The sequence below is a fragment of the Episyrphus balteatus genome, chromosome 1 (genome assembly GCF_945859705.1).
Source record: "Episyrphus balteatus chromosome 1, idEpiBalt1.1, whole genome shotgun sequence".
Classification (NCBI taxonomy): Eukaryota; Metazoa; Arthropoda; class Insecta; order Diptera; family Syrphidae; genus Episyrphus; species Episyrphus balteatus.
In genome coordinates, this window is record NC_079134.1 from 138,469,765 (window position 1) to 138,487,087 (window position 17,323).

The following is a 17,323-nucleotide window of genomic DNA, read 5'->3' on the forward strand; positions in this document are numbered from 1 at the left end:
ACGTCAACACCAGAGCCACCATCTTTCAAAAGTCCGTTCAGCTGCTTGCATAGGCCGACGATATTGACATAATCGGAAGAACTCAGCGTGATGTCAATGGCGCTTTTGTAAGCATTGAAACGGAAGCGGCAAAAATATATATAACCGCTATAAACACGGACAACAACATCAGCGCTGAAATCAAACGGAGAATTACTCTTGCCAACCGCTGCTACTTTGGTTTGAGAAGGCAATTGACCAGCAAAGCCCTCTCTCAAGCAACTAAGGTGTCCCTATACAAGACCCTTATCATCCCAGTCCTGCTATATGGTGCAGAAGCATGGACTTTAACGAAGGCGGATGAAAACATTTTGGATTTTAGGCTCTTATCTCACTTTTCAGTTCATTTTCTTGAGACCTATCTCATTTTCTATACTTATACTTTTGGTCCCTCTGGTAGGCGGCCATATAAGCCGTACCAATCAGGCTTAAGAAATTTATATTATAAAATGTGTATTAAAAAATAAAGGAGTCATTAAAACTAACGAACTAAAAAAAAAATAATGCAATAAAAAATAGAACAGAATTTCACAGCAAAAATATTCCAGTGCATTTATGATGTTCATATATGGGCAACCCAGCAGATTGTACCACCCCAAATTTCTTTTGCTCATTCGATAGAGGATTGGCTGAATATCATTACCCTGATTTTTCGCACTCGTGAAATTCACCTTTTCGTTTTTATTATACATATATCTCGATTTCTATTTATCCTACACAAAAGTTGTGTATACAAAAACGAAGACAGTTAAATTTCGCGTCTTTTATATTAAGAACTTTTTCGAGAGACTTAAAAATACAAAAAAAAATGCAGGTCCTGAATTTTCTCTTGTAACACAAAGCTATAAAATACTCACTAATCATTTAAAATTCAAGATTTGGTAGAAAAAAAAACTTAAAAATTGTTTTTTTTTTTTCGTTTTGTTTTACTTTTTTTTTGCTTGTATCTTTTTTTATATTTCATTCTGAATCGTAAAAATTGTTCTTAACACAAGAGACGCGAAATTTAATTGTCAACGTTCTTTGTATAACCAACTTTTACCTAGGATGAACAGAAGTCGAGATATTAAATAAAAACTAAAATCCAAGATGGCGGCCAAAAGATGAGTTTCACGAGTGCGAAAAATCAGGGTTATGACATTCACCGAATTCTCTATCGAATGAGCAAAAAAAATTTGGGGGTGGTATAAACTGCTGGATCAAATTATAAATGCACTGGACTAATATCCATTTTTTTTTTTCTGCATGTTATAGTATACACAAACCCTCAAAATTAGACTGTAAAAATAATTCAGAACGTAAACATATTACAAAATAATATGATAAAATGAGTTTTTTGTTTTAAAAACTCAATGTTTCTAATTATTTACAATAATAGATATTTGTTTGAAAGAAAGGTAGGCCTAAAAAGGCTTGGTACAAGCAAATGCAAAAACACCAGCATTCAGTTGGCCTTAGGAATGGAACAATACAAAACCGGGAGGCTTGCCGCCGATTTCTGAGGTCAACCCGGGCGAACTCCCACAGGCGGATAACTAGTGTGAAGCAGATACATGGGATAGTAATGATCCCTTCGACATCGAGATCATAACAGCGCCGACAAAAAGGAAGAAGAAGAATAAATATTTGTTTGTACTTTAATCAATTTATTTGACAATATTTAATTCTCGCCTCAAACAACACGATCGTATCATCTTTATGCGTATTTATTTTTATAATAACATGGCTAAAATTTTTCAAAAAAATCTCATTTGAATACAATTTTTAATTTATTATTAACTATTGTTTTTAATGTAATGTATAAGCAAATCAAATTTGTTGTACTTTACAAAATTTTCTCTTATGCATCCAACCATGGAAAACAAGAGAAACAAAAAAAAAAAAAAAAACCAACATAAAACAAACCAAATGTTTTTATTTATTTTATTATTTCCTCTTGAATAAAATAGTCTAGGTTGAACAAAATTTAAATTTTGATTATGAGATCATCATGTTTGAATTTTGATTACCATTTCTCCATAATTTAAAGTGCGAAAGAAAATTTATAGATACATTTATCGCGGTTTTTGTATTAGCTACACAACTGGTTCCTCTCAAATGATGCTATCGATAGATCAATTCCATTTAAATATATTATTAAAGTCTTGTGTAAGAGTGACGTATGGTACATACTTGTATATTAAACTACTTAATGGAATACTAATTGAAAACAGGTATTTTTGAATGTGAATATCAGAGGTTAAGAACCTTCAAAATATATATTTTTAAATCATTGACCTTCGTAAATTTTAAACTATTGAGTAAAGTAAAGAAATTCGTTCCTGTTTTATTAAAAGGTTACATTTACTTTTACCGAAATTTCGGCACGTGTTGCATCCTTTTATGAAAGACATTTTATTAATCGATTGCCAAGGAAAAGCAAGCTGATTGGTGTTAAAAGAAAAAGCGTATTAAAAAAATAATCTTCCACCAAGACAATGGACCAAGAAGATCTCACTATCTATTTTCCAACAAATTGCGTGTTTTTAATGTTAGAATGCCGACGGTGGGTACCGTCAAATAATAAACACTTTTTTCGGTAGATAAAGATATTCAAGCTTTTCCAAAACATGGGGAATAGTTGTAACCAATTTTTACAATAAAGTTGCGTTTTTATAAACAAAAAACAACGAGAACTTAGTTGAACATCCATTATACAAATATGCAATCATAAAATTTAGTTTTGAAACTACCCGCTATAAATAAACTCAAACTACTTTTAACTAAAAATATGATACAGTAAAACCCGGATAAGTACCTCACCTTAAATGCACTATTTTGACAGGCACTAAAGCGGGTAAGGTACTTACAAGAACCCGGTTAAGTGCTCATAGGCACTTATCTCTATATTTATTAAATAATAAAAAAAAAAATATGTTTGATTACTAAAAACATAATCTTCACAAAACAAAATTACTTTGAAAGTTCAAAATAGCTAACTAGTTAATTTCTATCTTTAGTAGAATTTTTGAATTTAAAGCGGTTTAGGAAACGAAGTTTTCTTACAGTTCAAACTTGTTTCAAATGTGTACTTAAAAGAATTTTTTGCAAGTAAATTCAACTATAAGTATTTGAAAAGCCAGGCAATTAAGCGTGGAAGGCAGTTAAGCGAAAGGTACTTAAAAGATGAATTTTATATGAAAAAATCCTTGAAATTTTGGTTCTAAGAAAACAAAGGTAATTATGCGGGTTAGGCACTTAAGCGAGAGGTACTTATCCGGGTTTTACTGTACTTCAATTATTCAATCATAACTTGATTGCATTTCATGTATCAAATCATACATCATACATATTGGAATAATTTATCAATTAATCAATCTCTCGCTGGCGTTCACTATGATCAGTCTGATTTTTTTAATCAATAAACTAATTGCATAGGTTTTTTTGTTTATAAAAAATGAGCAATTTTACACTCGCTTCATTTTTAATCTTATGACTCATTGGTCATTGTAAATTGTGTACCTATTTATTCTGAATGACCAGCTGTGAGCTACATGTATCTGTTGTATTGTTTTGTTTTTCATAACAAAACAAGTGAAGTGTTTATCACTATGATACTTTTATCAGTATTGTTGTTGATTTTTATTGATGATAAAAGCAACAACTTTTTTTATTTATTGATGCGTCAAACTTTTGTAGACCCTCAAATATTGAGTATTATATTGTTAATTAAGTAATTCGATTGGGTACCTATATTCTTAATGAGAAAATCATGTACACCGCTAATCTCTATAATAAAGAAATTAATTGTTTGCCAGTCGGCATGTCATTTGTATACGTGAAATTATTCATAAACTAAAAGAATGTGCCATATTTCTTCAATTAGATGTCCAAAAGTAAATGCGAATGTGGCCTAAGTTAATTAAGTTTGGAGTTCTTTGATGTGTGAATTGAATTAAAATTATTTTTAATGTCAATAAAATTGAAATTCAAAAAAGGCAACGAGTAACCCAATTAACCTTTAACATTTTTCATTCATCATCAATGTATCAATGGTTAAGAGGCTTCAGAGCAATATTATTTATATGTTTGGAGGGTATAAATTTCGTTAAGTTATTATCTTTATACGTACAGTACATTATTCTGACGAATATGCACAATGAAAGGTACCTGAGAAATCCCTTTCCTCGCGATTTATAGTCACTTTCATACACAAAATAACTTTTTTCTAAAATTCTCAATCTTTTTTTTTAATTCAAAATGCAATCGTTTGTCCACTTTGAGATATGGATACAAACAATAAATCGTCGATTGTTTAGAAGATATTAAAAATAAAACAAATTTTGTACTGAATAATTTAAAGTCTCCTAAAATCTCCCAAAAAAAAATACTTTTATTTTTTAATTCAAACTTCTATCGTTTTTCCACCTTAAGATTTACATGATGCCAAAAATTGTCGTTTGTCCACCCTACGTTAGGAGATATTTAAAATACAAAAATTGCACTGAAAAATTCACAAGTCCTCAAAATAACCAAACAAAAATTTCAAACATTTAAGCACTTAAACTTAAGCCGTATGATGTAAAAAAAATTTATATTCATATAAATAAAAAAAAAATAAAAATATTTGTATACTCCCAAAAGTTACACATACACCATAGTGACTTTTTTTTAGTTTACTCTAATTCTAAGTGAATATTAAATGGTTGTGAATATTAAATGGTTGTAAAGTAAGAATTTTGACTGTGGGACTTACACAGAGTTGCATAATTTGTTGACTTTTTCATACCCAAAAAAAATTCCTTAAACCATAAAAAATCATAAAAAATTGGCTTGGATACTTTTGTATTATATTTTACTAGTATATATCGTCGGCACAAAGCCAAAACCGCGAATCTGCATTTTTTGACATTTTCACTTTAAAGCGTCATTTACCTTGTTATCGGTCCCTTTATTCACTGCGTCCTCCATCTGTTGCCTAGAAGCCTAAAATATCAATTTTCGTTACTCGAGTTTCTATAAGATTGCATGTGTTTCCAAAACGTTGAAGATATTTTTCTCAAAACTACAATTTTGCAGATTTGTGGTTTTGGCGTTGTGCCCACGATATGTACATATGTAATTTGAAGTTCTTAATCTTTTTTTTTCATTTTTGGGGAAATTTGGGGACTTTTAATTTTTTCAGTTCAATTTTTGTTTTTTTTTTTCAATATTTCCTTAACGGAGGGGTGACGAATGACGATTTTAGGTATGTACATATCGTCGGCGGAAAGCAAAATGATGCAGTTTTACTAAATTGAGGGTGCTCTTTCCTAATTTGAAAAGCGTTTTTGTGTACAAAATCGACATCGACCAATAAAAACAGGTAAGTAGCATTCTGAAAATGAGACTCGAGTATTCTTGATTGTTCTAAGTCACATCATATTTTGTTCTAAGTCCACTTTTTATTTAAAGAAAGTACGTACTTGTATAGGAATTGTTCTATGTCCAATTTGCTTTTTGTGACTTAGGTCCAATTTATTCACTCTCCATTATATTTAAAGTTGCCATTAAAAATTTAAAATCTGTCAAATCACATACGAATTTAAAAATTTCCCATTTTAAATGGCGACTTTAAATTTAATGGACTGTGAATAAATTGGGCCTTAGAACAATTTTGCTTTCCGCCGACGATATTATAGAACTCGAACTGGACAAACGATTGCAATTATACGTTTGTTTCAAAATTTGAGCGTTTTAGACAATTTTTCAGATTTTCTGTGAAAAAAAAGGATTTTGCTCTAAAAAATGCTTGAAGGGTGGACAAACCAATTAGACTAGTTTGGTTAAAAAATTTGAGTTCGCAGTTTTTACTTCACGAAGGGTTAGACAAAAGTTCCGAATTTAATTCGTATCCACAAAGGGTGTTTTTTTTTGTAAGTCAGAATAAAAAATCATTGTTATCTCTAAGGGCCAATTTATTGAGCCTCCATTAAATATTAGATTTTGTCGTTTTAGTTAAAAGCGTTATTAAACTATTTACGCCATTAAGGAGACTCCATTAAATATTCATTTTATTCACTCTTCTTTAGTTAAATTCTTTGTTGTCAATGAAAACTTTAAATTTAAAACTCTTTTAAAAAAATCCCAAGGATTTTTTATTTTTTTTGAAAATAGATCTGTCAAAATCTAATAATTTTTTAAATAAAAGAGATTTGATTTTTGTTTTCTTGTTTAAAATGATGAAGAAGCGCGTATAATAGAATATATGTAGATACTTTTAAGAGTGATATATATGTGCATCAGTTCTCTAAAATTAAATATGCGTTACATGCTATCGGAAAGTAAAACAACGAGTTAAGGAATGTTTTAAATAATAGCCGGAAAAGCCAGGCGAAAAGTAATTGCAACAGTCGATCACATCACGAATGCAATTTATGATAAAGGCTGACCATAAGATGAAAATATTATGCAGCACAGCAACGGCAACCGTATTTTTTTTTAATTTGAGTAGTTGTTCTAATAGATGTGACAATTGACAATGGCCCACCTAACGTTAGCTGTAGCATACAAAAGGGATACACCCACAAAATCGGCAATAGAAATTCGCATTGATACAAATGCATAAAAGCCTTATTTAATGAGCAGTTGACCATTTCACATCATAAATTTTAAACACATGTTAGGCTTATAAAATTAAATTAGTCTTGAGCCTTATCTACTCCACACCCGTTCAAATAATTTCAAACCAACGATGGTTTGGTTTAACAAAATTAAGGCATCGTTTGGGTTCAAGCGAATTTTCTTCATCCTCATCACATAAATCCAATTAATATCCAAGACAATTATCCATATTTCATGCTTTTTGAAAAGATTGATATCTTAATTGACGCACAAATTTTCAAATAAATAATAAAACAATAATTAAAATGACAGTTAAAGCTAATGGAGAGTGAATAAATAGAAATCCTGTTTAAAACCTCAATTTGCTCTAAAAATCCCTCTTAAAAGGTCGAATTTGGCGTTTTAACTAAAAGCGCTTTAAAATTTAATGCTCAATTAATTAATGATGTGAAACTTCAAAAAAATCCTTAAAAGAGACTGAATTAAACGAATTTTGTTTTTAAATTTAAAATTCCCATTTTTAATGGAGATTTAAGTTTAATGGAGAGTCAATAAATTGGGCCTAAGGGCTTGTTTTTTGAGACAGAATTAATTTTTTTTTTCATGTTAATGAATTATAATTTTGATAAATATTCATATCAATGATTTATATGCACAAGCTCCTTACATTTTCAAAAGCACAATTTTAAATGTTAAAGACCCTCGCATATGAAAAGTACATCAGATAATAATAATCTGATTCAGATTGCACAGATTTTTTTATATCTCATTTCAAGCGTAAATATTTTTTAAGACAAAAAAAAAAGATAAACATCAACATCATAAAAATAAAAGAAAACAATAAACAAAAATAAATTCAACCAAGATCCAAGACCAACAAAAACAACATAAATGTGACCTTAAGCAAAAAAAGAATCACAAACAAAAATTAAAGCAAACATGTGGTAAATCAAATTAAAAACAATTTCAATTATATTGCGTTGCGTTCTTATCCATTCTTTTATTCGTTCGTAAAACATTCATTATCCCAATTCTCAAATGAGGAATGACGAATCCTAACCAGAACCCACTAATCAGCTTTTGACTTCTGCTGAGTTCTGAGTCAAAAAGTATAAAAAGTCCCCTGCTCTTTAGTGCGCTTGCACTGGTTTTTTTTTTCTCGCAAAAGTAAAAATCATTCATAGAAATGCAGAGATGCATTCACAGTTCACACATAACCTACTTACATATGTACAACAACATGCCTACACACGATTCTAATTGGAAAAAAAAGAGTTGTAAATAAAAATCTTTTATTTTTTCGGATGAAAAAGTATCACACGTTGAAGACAGAGTAGCCTTGAAGGCGCTTCGACAATGACTTCATTTAGAAGCACGCAAAAGGTGTTTTCTATTTGATTGTTTGGACACCGCCTTTAAAAAAGAAAGAAAAGAAAAAAAAAAAGGATTTTAACAAAACAAAACTTACCTCCCCATATTCCAATTTTCAACTGAGTCCGATCCAAATTCTCGACATAGTCGCCAAGGATTTTATTGAGTACATCCGTAACCACTGATTCGAAAACCATTTTTAGGCTTTGTTCACGATGGAACTGCCTGCTGCCAGTGGTTGTTGGCTATTAGCTAATTGAATTAACTTTTTTAACCAATGATCTTTTTGCTATCAGTTGTTTAAGTTCTGAGTCAAGTGGCTATTACTTATTTTCTCAAACAACAACACACAATAATTTTTTTCCCAACTCTATGATGATGATGACATCACTTTTTTGTGTTGGAATACCGATATACTTGATTTCTACTCTGTGTAATGAAATGTGGGCTAAATAAGCTAAAGGAGATAGAAAAAGATTCACCAGTATTTTTTCACGAGAACTTTTTGGGTGTTCCGAAATTTTAATCTCTCTCTGGAAAACGAGGAGAAGGAAGACCACAACCCGACTTCTTCTTTTTTTGTTTTCACTTGGAATTTAAGTATATTTTATTTTGGACCACTGTGATATCTTTTTTGGAATCTATGATGATTCTTTAGATTTTTGTATTCTTCTATTTCAGAGGAAAATATATTTATTATCCAAGGTTATTTTTTTTATAAAAGTTGTAACACTTTGCGCATTTTTTGGTTTCGACACCCGTTGTTGATGACAAAAATCTCGAAACTGAAATCGAAATGGAAATCGAAACGCACTGAAAAAAAAAAATGGCAAAAAAATAAAAATACTAGACAAGAAAGACGCACTGACAGTATTTGATTTTTGAGCTGTCATTTTTCAGCCAATATACAGCAGAATATTTCACTCAAAAATCTGGCCAAAATTTCAAATTCCTTTTGGATTTTTAAGTAGTGTGTCAAGTATGTTTGAAACGAAACGAATATATTTCAATTTAGGGTTTGCTCCAAGAAAAATTCATAAATATAAGAAAATTATAATGAATCGGCATAATATAGAGTATTTTTACAAGGGTCCCCATGCGCTGCTGAAGCAAAACGAATTCGTAAACGAAAATTTTGTTATGCTATTCGTTGCATAGTACGCAGCTTGACCAACGAAATTTAGACTTTAAATCAATTTCTTAAAAGTTCTTAGGAAATTCATTATTTGTTTGCAATGAAAATTTTAATTTGAATTTTTAAGAAATCTAGGAATATCCAAGGACCAAGGAGATTAAACAAATGCGGCCATTTAATGATATTTCTGTTATTTTAAATTATGAATAACTTTACTATACACAACCTTATGTCGAATTCCTTTCAATTGAAAAATCGAATTTTCGGCGATCTCGAAGCGAATTTTTTCTGAAAATCATGTTCCATAGAAAAAAAATTCGCCTCAAACGAAGCAGAATTCGAATTTTTTTTAATCCTTCTTTTTTGAGAGATTTACACGGATTTGCACACACACTTGGAACATTTGACATTTCTCAAACGTCAAGCTGAAAGTTTTTTTTCATGTTGTTTGTTCATTTGAGAACACCAACTTCAAATAAAGAGTAAATTTCAATAGAATATCGTATTTTTATTGCGGAAAAATATAAAATAAATAAAAAAAAACAATGTGCGATCAAAATATATATTTTTCCTGGCATAGTTCTTGTGAAAAAGTCAAATTACTGTGACTTTTCTTCTCGTAATTGTCGTCAGAAATTTTTTTCTCTGTAAAACCACAGCATACGGCCAAAATAATAATTTTCTACTTCATCTTCACTCAGATCTTAGTAATAACTGCAATTTCCCTTTGATTCTGATTAAAATAAATTTATATTACCGAAGAAAATAAACAAAATTATTGATCAAAGGAATCTCTGGTTTTATTTTGCAGAAATTGTTTTGGTTTCAGCTTGACGTTCGTGTAAAAATTGTTGTCAAATGACACACATACAATCGCAAAAAGAATTCGGTCTGTTTTCATGTTCCTTTTTAACACCAAAAATTCGATTTTTTTGAGGCGATTCAAAAAATTGAAAGGAATTCGACATTAGAATTTAAGATCAAATGATGACTTTAGAGTTCATTTCTACAGAGATTCCAGATATCAAAATAGTCTCTTTTATCGTGGCTTTAAATTGTTTAATGAATTACCATCAGAAATAAAAACTGAAAATAATCTTAATCCATTTAAGAATCTTTTATCAACATTATTTGTAAAAAATAATAATCTATAAGATATTTATTAAAATGACTATTTTCTCTCTGTGTGATAGTGAATATTATGGATTTGGATTTATTTTTGACATTTCAATTTCTTTACATCCAGTCCAGATGTATTTTTTTAAACTAGTGAATAATATGGTTGTTAACTACAAAAGCAAATACCTCTAGCAGTTTAGGCTGCAGCTGGAACTAGAGAGATGTTATATGCAACAAAAAAGCTCTTATCTCATATTTCAATACATTTTCTTGGGATAGATCTCAAGAAAATGTACTAAAAAGTGAGATAAAGCTTAAACTCATTATTTTGGCATAGATACAAAGAGACATGTCAAATGTCAGACAGGAGTGCATTCTCTATCATGTCTGATTGTTGCCTCGAGTTAGATTTTTGATTCAAGCAATAATTATATTGCAATCCCGAATGTGGTTTGTTTATATTCAAATTTTTATGTTTCAAACAATTTTTTTAATCTTTTTCAAATACAATTAGCGCTATTATTTTTTTTACTTTTGTAATTTTCCCAAAACATTGGACGTTGTAGTTTTTTTTTTTTTTAATATGAAGAAAGTGAAAAAAATGCTCTTAAGTTCTCTGGGTAAAAAAATTGATAGATCTACTTTATCAATCTGAAAAGATAGGCCTCTCATCAACGCACATATTGTTTTCACTTTTCCCTATTTTTTTTTTTTTTAAGTGAATTTATATGAGAAAACATAGAAACATTTAAACGAATCACCCTTGAAAATCCCTAAAATTTAGAATTATAATTAAGGTATAAAAAATGGAAAACAAATCGTTAAACAAGTATTTTTAAATGAAAAACTCTAAAAAAAAAACATTATTTTTGAAAATCGATCATTGCAGCTTATTTTCACATTTTTTTCGCCTTGTGTTTTTACTTCAACTTATGTAGAAGCTCCAGAAAGCATTTTAAGAAACGTGAACACCCGCCAAACTGCGAGTTTTTCGTTTAACTAAGATAAGACCCATTGGCGCAAAATTTTAAACGATTAAGGGCGATTTTGTTCACTATTGCTCAACTTGGAGCAAACTCTCAAGTTGACAAACTTGAGAGTTGACTTTTTTCAAGAATTTCAAATTCAAATCATTTGATTGATTTGATAAAATTATATTATTTGTATGGCTGTCAGTAATATAAAATGCGGAGTAATTGAAATAAATGTAACTGGATAGATGTGAATAGCGTCGGAAATGGTCTTTAGCACCAGAAAAAAATTGTTTTTTTCACAAAGAAATGTCTAAATTTGAAGGTTTTAATAAATGTACATTTTAATAATATGTACATAAGAAAATAAATAATGCAATTCTTTCTCTTTAAATTTGTCTTTGTTTTCGTTTTGTTTTTGCATCATATTTTTTTCTATGAATTTGTTCTTTTCCATGAGCAACATTTTATATCGATACCACTAAAAAGAAAATGTTATTTTTCGATTTTTTCCTTCGGAACATTAATTTTTATCACAATAACTGCCAACAAAATTTTGACAGAAAAATAAAAAAATAATAATTTTAAAGCAAACTCTCAAGTTTGGTCGGCAAACTTCTACTTTTTCCGGAAGTTGAGAAAACCGAAAGTTTATAAACTCTCGAGTTGAGAATCGAAAGTTAAAAACGTCAACTTGGCGTGAACAAAACAAAATCCAGAAGTTGAAGATAAAAATCATCAAGTTATGCTCAACTTCTAGTGAACAAAATCACCCTAAGTAAATTGCTAAACCCATAAGTTACTAAGCCAAAAAAGGGACTGATTTTGAACTTAGTAACTTACTAAATGGCTTTAGCAATTTGCTAAATCGTTTAAAATATTGCGCTAGTAGTTGTAAGTGTTTGATAAGTAGGATAGTTTTTATGGACTTTTGTCTAGTTTTAAGATGATGAAAAATACAAGTAAAATTAAAATTGAAAAAATAATTAAAGTAATTTGTTCATATCCTTTAATTCACAACTCCATGTAATCTTATATTTGTAATCTCAAATAAATGTATTTTTAATTTTACATATCAAAAAACCATACTCAAAAGATTCATTTAAACTTTATTATTTACAAAAATCCTGATAAACTTGAAATGGAATGAGAGCTGCTTTTTCTGTTAAATTATAAACCTACAATTCAGTTTTGGCACTTTTATGTTCTCCTGGATATTCTTTGTTTTCAATGGTGACACCTTTGCAACGTTCCTGTTGAACCAAAAAGTCTTTAGCTTCCCAAGCTTGTGCGCCATCCTTGAAAAGGAATATCGCTCTATCATCATCGACCATGTATCTTTCGGCTTGGATATGATTATTCCATAAACTAGTTTGCCACAATTTGGTTATTGTCTCAGCTTCATCGCGAGTTGGTTTTCCAGTAACACTAACGAATGTCATCAATGTACGCCCTTTTTTGGAGACTTTTAGGACATCTTCCGGATTACCGGTGTTCAATTTGGATAAATCGATTTTTGGTTGTGGACGTAAATGTTCTGGTAATTCATCTGGTTCGAGGGGATCATCATCTTCCTAAAATAAAAATGTAAATTATTTTTCTTGAATTTTAATTTATTTGTTTTTTTTGTTTTTGATACCTCCCACTGTTCAAGTAAACGTTCCATGTCGGCATCATTGAAATCGCGAATATCTTTTTTGGCCCATTCTGGTTTGGAATTTTCGTCGGATTTCTTTGCGAGTATTGCTGGCACAGTTATTAATAATAAAATTATTATTATTTTATGCATTTTGAATATTTTGGCAGAGAAAATGCAAAAGAAAATTTATTTGGAAAAATTTGTGCAAAGGTGAAAGCAACTAGCAACAAAAAAATACAATTTTGAAACACGTCATGTTGACAGATGACATTATTCGATAACATTGTTTGTGTTATCGATTGTTATAGGAAATGGGTGCGTTCGTAACTGTATAAATAGATTTTTCGAGTGATTTATTAAAGCCGAACATTCATCAAAAAATTTTGAAAATAGTTTTTAAAAACAATTTTCAAATTTAATTTGATTTTTTTTTATTTTTTCAATAGAGAACGCTGCTGAAAAAAAAATTATATGAAAAACGCAGTTGCGTTGATTTAAGACCATTCATTAGGCCGTTGTTTATAGTAGCTTTTTTCACTAGAGCCCAAATGAGATATTTTCGTAAATTATCTCATTTCGAATGTCAAATCGTAAAAAAAATTTAATTTGAGAATTGAACTTACCTAATTTGTGAAATTATCTCATTTGGGGTGTAGTGAAAACAGGCTAGCTGAATTTGTGTAGCAATAAGTGTGTTTCTTGGGCGAGCCTTAAGAACTGAACAAAATGCGTAGCTCGGCGATTAAAGTGACAGCTGCTGTCAAAAATGTGAAATTTAAATGAAAGTCGCTCATCGGCAACAGAATGCAGTCGCTCATCAAAAATTGAACTTTTTTCAACATCGTCGCGCGACGAGTTTAACGTTTATGTTTTTTTTTTCATGGGCTGCTTTTTGTTTACTGTTTCTTATACTTTTTATTCTTCTCAAGTTGGTCAGTGAACTATTATGTAGTTTTCTATTGACGAGATTCAGAATCAGATTTGTGAATCTGACAGTTGAAAGAGGGGGTGAAGAGTGGAAAAAGTGGAAAAATCTCAGATTTCATGATCTATTTGCGGCTTGAGATTCAAAAAAAAATTAATCTGATATTCAAAAATCTAAATCTGGATTTTTATCAAGATTCACGCATAAAGCCTGGTACGCTGCTCGCGCTAAATTTTAGCCAAGATAAAATTCCCATACAAGTTATCGATAATTTGTATGGGATTCATTTTAGCTCAGCTAAAATTTTTCGATAATTTGTATGGGAGCTAAAATTTAGCGCGAGCAGCGTACCAGGCTTAAGCCTGGTACGCTGCTCGCGCTAAAATTTAGCTGAGATAAAATTCCCATACAAGTTATAGATAATTTGTATGGGATCCATTTTAGCTCAGATAAAAATTTTCGATAATTTGTATGGGAGCTAAAATTTAGCGCGAGCAGCGTACCAGGCTATACAAGCACACGCACTTTAACACACACTCCTCTGTTTGACATTTGTCTGAACATTTGTTATTTTATTTTAAAAATGTTTTTTTATACGCACAGATTTCGTATACAATTACAAAACTAGATTCCATATTCTATTTGCAGTGGAAAATCTCAGATTTTTACACAAAAATCTCAAAAGCAAATAGAAAACGACATTAGTTTAGGAAAGCCCTTAAAATTCTGTAATCATCAACAATCTGAACACACCTTTTTTATTCGCCTCAAAACTGTCAACTGTGGTCCGTTCTTTTATTGAATAATGTTAACTATTGTTGTTATGTCAAAAAAATCGTTGTATTTGTTTTTGTTACATTTTGTTACAAAATGTTAACTTTGATTTAGGAACGACTAAATGTTACATTTTGTTGATCTGTCAAAAGAAAAATTTTTGAGATTAATTTTATGAATGAATAAACAAGAAAAAATTAATTTGGTACTGAAATAATTCTTTTTAATTGAATTCTAAGCAAATTGAAACAAAAATATGCATTCAATAATTTCAAATATGGAAACAAACAAGAAATTCTCTTCTCACCTCATCCCCTCTCTTCCCCATTTAGTTGTGTTTGACAGATTAACATTGAAACTCAAGTCCAGAAGCTGAGTTGGAAAAAGTAACAAAATGTAACTATTTGACACTTCAACACTGGATTTAGGAACGATGTTGTGACGTCACGATGTTACACTTTGTAACTTTTTTCTCATTTAGGAACGATGAAAGTTAACTATTGTTAACAATAGTTAACATCGTCGAATAAAAGAACGCATCACTGTCATAACAAAACTACATCAAAAAGGCAAATTTCGTATTTCTTTCTTATCAGTCCACCGGAAAATATCTTTATTTTTCCTTTTTAATTTCTTTGATTTTAATTATAAACTAATTCCGTACGATGTCCCTCCAAGCTAAAATCGGTCCATCAATCCTAAATGCAGATTTAGTAGATCTCTATAGCGAATCTCAAAAGCTCTTGGACAATGGAGCCGATTATTTGCATCTGGACGTAATGGATGGTCATTTTGTACCAAATCTAACATTTGGCCATCCTGTGGTAAAGTGTCTTCGTAATAAAATCAAAGTAAGTTACAAAATAACCTCAAATCTATTTTTGAATGACATGATTTTCTGTCCTCAAATCCAGTCAGCATTCTTTGAGACACACATGATGGTATCGAATCCTATTCAATGGATCGAACCGATGGCAGATGCCAATGTTAATCTGTATACATTCCATATTGAACCGGTTATGAATAGTGTCGAAGAAGTGTGTCGCAAAGTTAAAGAATCTGGAATGCAAGTTGGATTAGCTTTGAAGCCAGGAACTCCCGTCGAAGATGTTGTCAAGTACATCGACGATGCTGATTTGGTTTTGGTAATGACAGTCGAACCTGGATTTGGTGGTCAATCATTTATGAATGACATGATGCCGAAAGTAGAATGGTTAAGGAAAAACTATCCAACTCTTGATATTGAAGTTGATGGTGGTGTTAGTACAAAAACTATTGATTGCTGTGCAAAGGTAAATTAAATTGAAATTCAAAGAAATTAGGTACCTTATATAAAATGATTTTATTTTTTACAGGCTGGTGCTAATTATATTGTTTCGGGAACAGCGGTTATTAAGGCTGATGATCAGAAGAAAGTTATAAGTGAACTTAAAAACTGCGTACAAAGTTATTTGAAATAATTTGTTGAATTAATTCTTTTTTTTTTATATTATATATTTTATGGTTTTTATAAATGGGCAGCATTTAATAAAAGAAAAAAAAAAAAGTTCTTTAAAAGTATGTTATTTGTATACTTTTTTTACTTTAGAAGTGTATTGATTTTCTTTATCATTAATTCAATTTGTATTGAAGATTTGCTACGATTTTCAAAAAAAAAAAAACAATCATAGAATTCGATGAAAAATTTCAGTAAAATTGTCAACGGTAAGTAAAATAATGAGTTAAGTTTTTCTTAAATCATTACCTTAGGGGTATAAATAGGGCGACGGAATACCTTGTTAACTAAAACTGACATGAAAATCTTCGAAGCCACTATACATACACTTTTTAATCAAATCGTTTAGCTATGATCTCCTAAGAGATATTGAATAGAATTGAGGACATCGTACATTAGAATTTAATCAGCCCTATCGTAATTTTCACATGAACAAGATTCCAACCGGAAAAATTGAGTTTCACTTTTCCCTTATTATGAGTTTCGGGAGAAAAGTTGTTCACTTTCGGAAAACTACCGGTATTTTGAACATTTTTTCTCTCTTAAATTTTGGTGAAGAGCAAGAAACTAGTTTTTTTTTTTATAATTAACGCGCACTAAAGGGAGTTAAATACCCTTAATATGTTAAACACAGTGCGAGCTTCATTAAAATAGGGAGGGATTTAAAAGGAGAAACCGATGCACATTAGTTTTAAAGCTCTGGACATTAAAATGGCAGGGAAAAACAGAGGCGGGTAATATATTCCACATTCGTGTGGTGCGGCTAAAGAAAGAATCTCTGTATTTGACGGTACGTCCGAAGTTGGGTTCAAGGGTAAATTGATGAGTATTCCTAGAAGCGCGAGTATTACGGTTAAATTTTTTCAGGGGAGGAATGCAACTAGCTATTTCATCTGAACATTGTTTAAAAAAATAGCCATAAAACAAGGAGAGACATGACACATTACGTCTCAGTTTTCGATCTATCATTTTCAAAGCACGGTTTTGTATTCTGTCCAAGAAACTCAAATACGTTATCGGAGCACCTGCCCAGATGTGACAATTGTATTCAAGTTTTGATCGAATGTAAGCTTTATAGATTACTGCTAGATCAGAAGATGAGAAGAATTTCTTGCATCTTCGGAGAAAACCTTAACATTTCGCAGCGTTTTTGGCGACATCGAATATGTGTTCGTTCCACAGGAGGTGGTTTGTTACACTCATACCGAAAATGGAAAGTTTCTCAGTTTCCTCGATGCAAGTTTAACGAAAAATGTAAATTCCCTTCAGGGGA

The 17,323-nt window shown here is 30.6% G+C and overlaps 3 protein-coding genes across 3 annotated transcripts in view; 1 reads left to right on the forward strand and 2 right to left on the reverse strand.

The window, feature by feature from the left end:
* Positions 1–8,783, reverse strand: part of LOC129917709 (intermembrane lipid transfer protein Vps13) — a 30,688-nt gene extending 21,905 nt beyond the window's left edge. Inside the window, exon 1 of the mRNA XM_055997777.1 lies at positions 8,090–8,783. Within this exon, the coding sequence (XP_055853752.1) occupies positions 8,090–8,189 (100 nt within the window). The 5' untranslated portion in view covers positions 8,190–8,783. The remainder of the gene's footprint in view (positions 1–8,089) is intronic.
* A 3,526-nt stretch (positions 8,784–12,309) lies between these two features.
* LOC129905170 (LDLR chaperone boca) lies at positions 12,310–13,104 on the reverse strand. Its single transcript, XM_055980578.1, has 2 exons — positions 12,857–13,104; positions 12,310–12,791 (listed from the first exon to the last, which is right to left on the reverse strand). The coding sequence occupies exons 1-2, from the start codon at positions 13,004–13,006 to the stop codon at positions 12,396–12,398; spliced, it is 546 nt and encodes a 181-aa protein (XP_055836553.1). The 5' UTR covers positions 13,007–13,104; the 3' UTR covers positions 12,310–12,395.
* A 1,998-nt stretch (positions 13,105–15,102) lies between these two features.
* On the forward strand, positions 15,103–16,043 carry LOC129921476 (ribulose-phosphate 3-epimerase). Its single transcript, XM_056003316.1, has 3 exons — positions 15,103–15,406; positions 15,470–15,847; positions 15,911–16,043. The coding sequence occupies exons 1-3, from the start codon at positions 15,221–15,223 to the stop codon at positions 16,013–16,015; spliced, it is 669 nt and encodes a 222-aa protein (XP_055859291.1). The 5' UTR covers positions 15,103–15,220; the 3' UTR covers positions 16,016–16,043.
* Positions 16,044–17,323: the final 1,280 nt, after the last annotated feature.

What these genes read in the sequence shown, in the direction of transcription:
- LOC129905170 (XM_055980578.1), bottom strand. Translation starts at nt 13,006, where the DNA reads ATGCATAAAATAATAATAATTTTATTATTAATAACTGTGCCAGCAATA. An exon ending in GTTTACTTGAACAGTGGGAG is followed by an intron (nt 12,792 to 12,856) that starts GTATCAAAAACA and finishes TTTTTATTTTAG; the next exon opens with GAAGATGATGATCCCCTCGA.
- LOC129921476 (XM_056003316.1), top strand. Translation starts at nt 15,221, where the DNA reads ATGTCCCTCCAAGCTAAAATCGGTCCATCAATCCTAAATGCAGATTTA. An exon ending in GTCTTCGTAATAAAATCAAA is followed by an intron (nt 15,407 to 15,469) that starts GTAAGTTACAAA and finishes CCTCAAATCCAG; the next exon opens with TCAGCATTCTTTGAGACACA. An exon ending in CTATTGATTGCTGTGCAAAG is followed by an intron (nt 15,848 to 15,910) that starts GTAAATTAAATT and finishes TATTTTTTACAG; the next exon opens with GCTGGTGCTAATTATATTGT.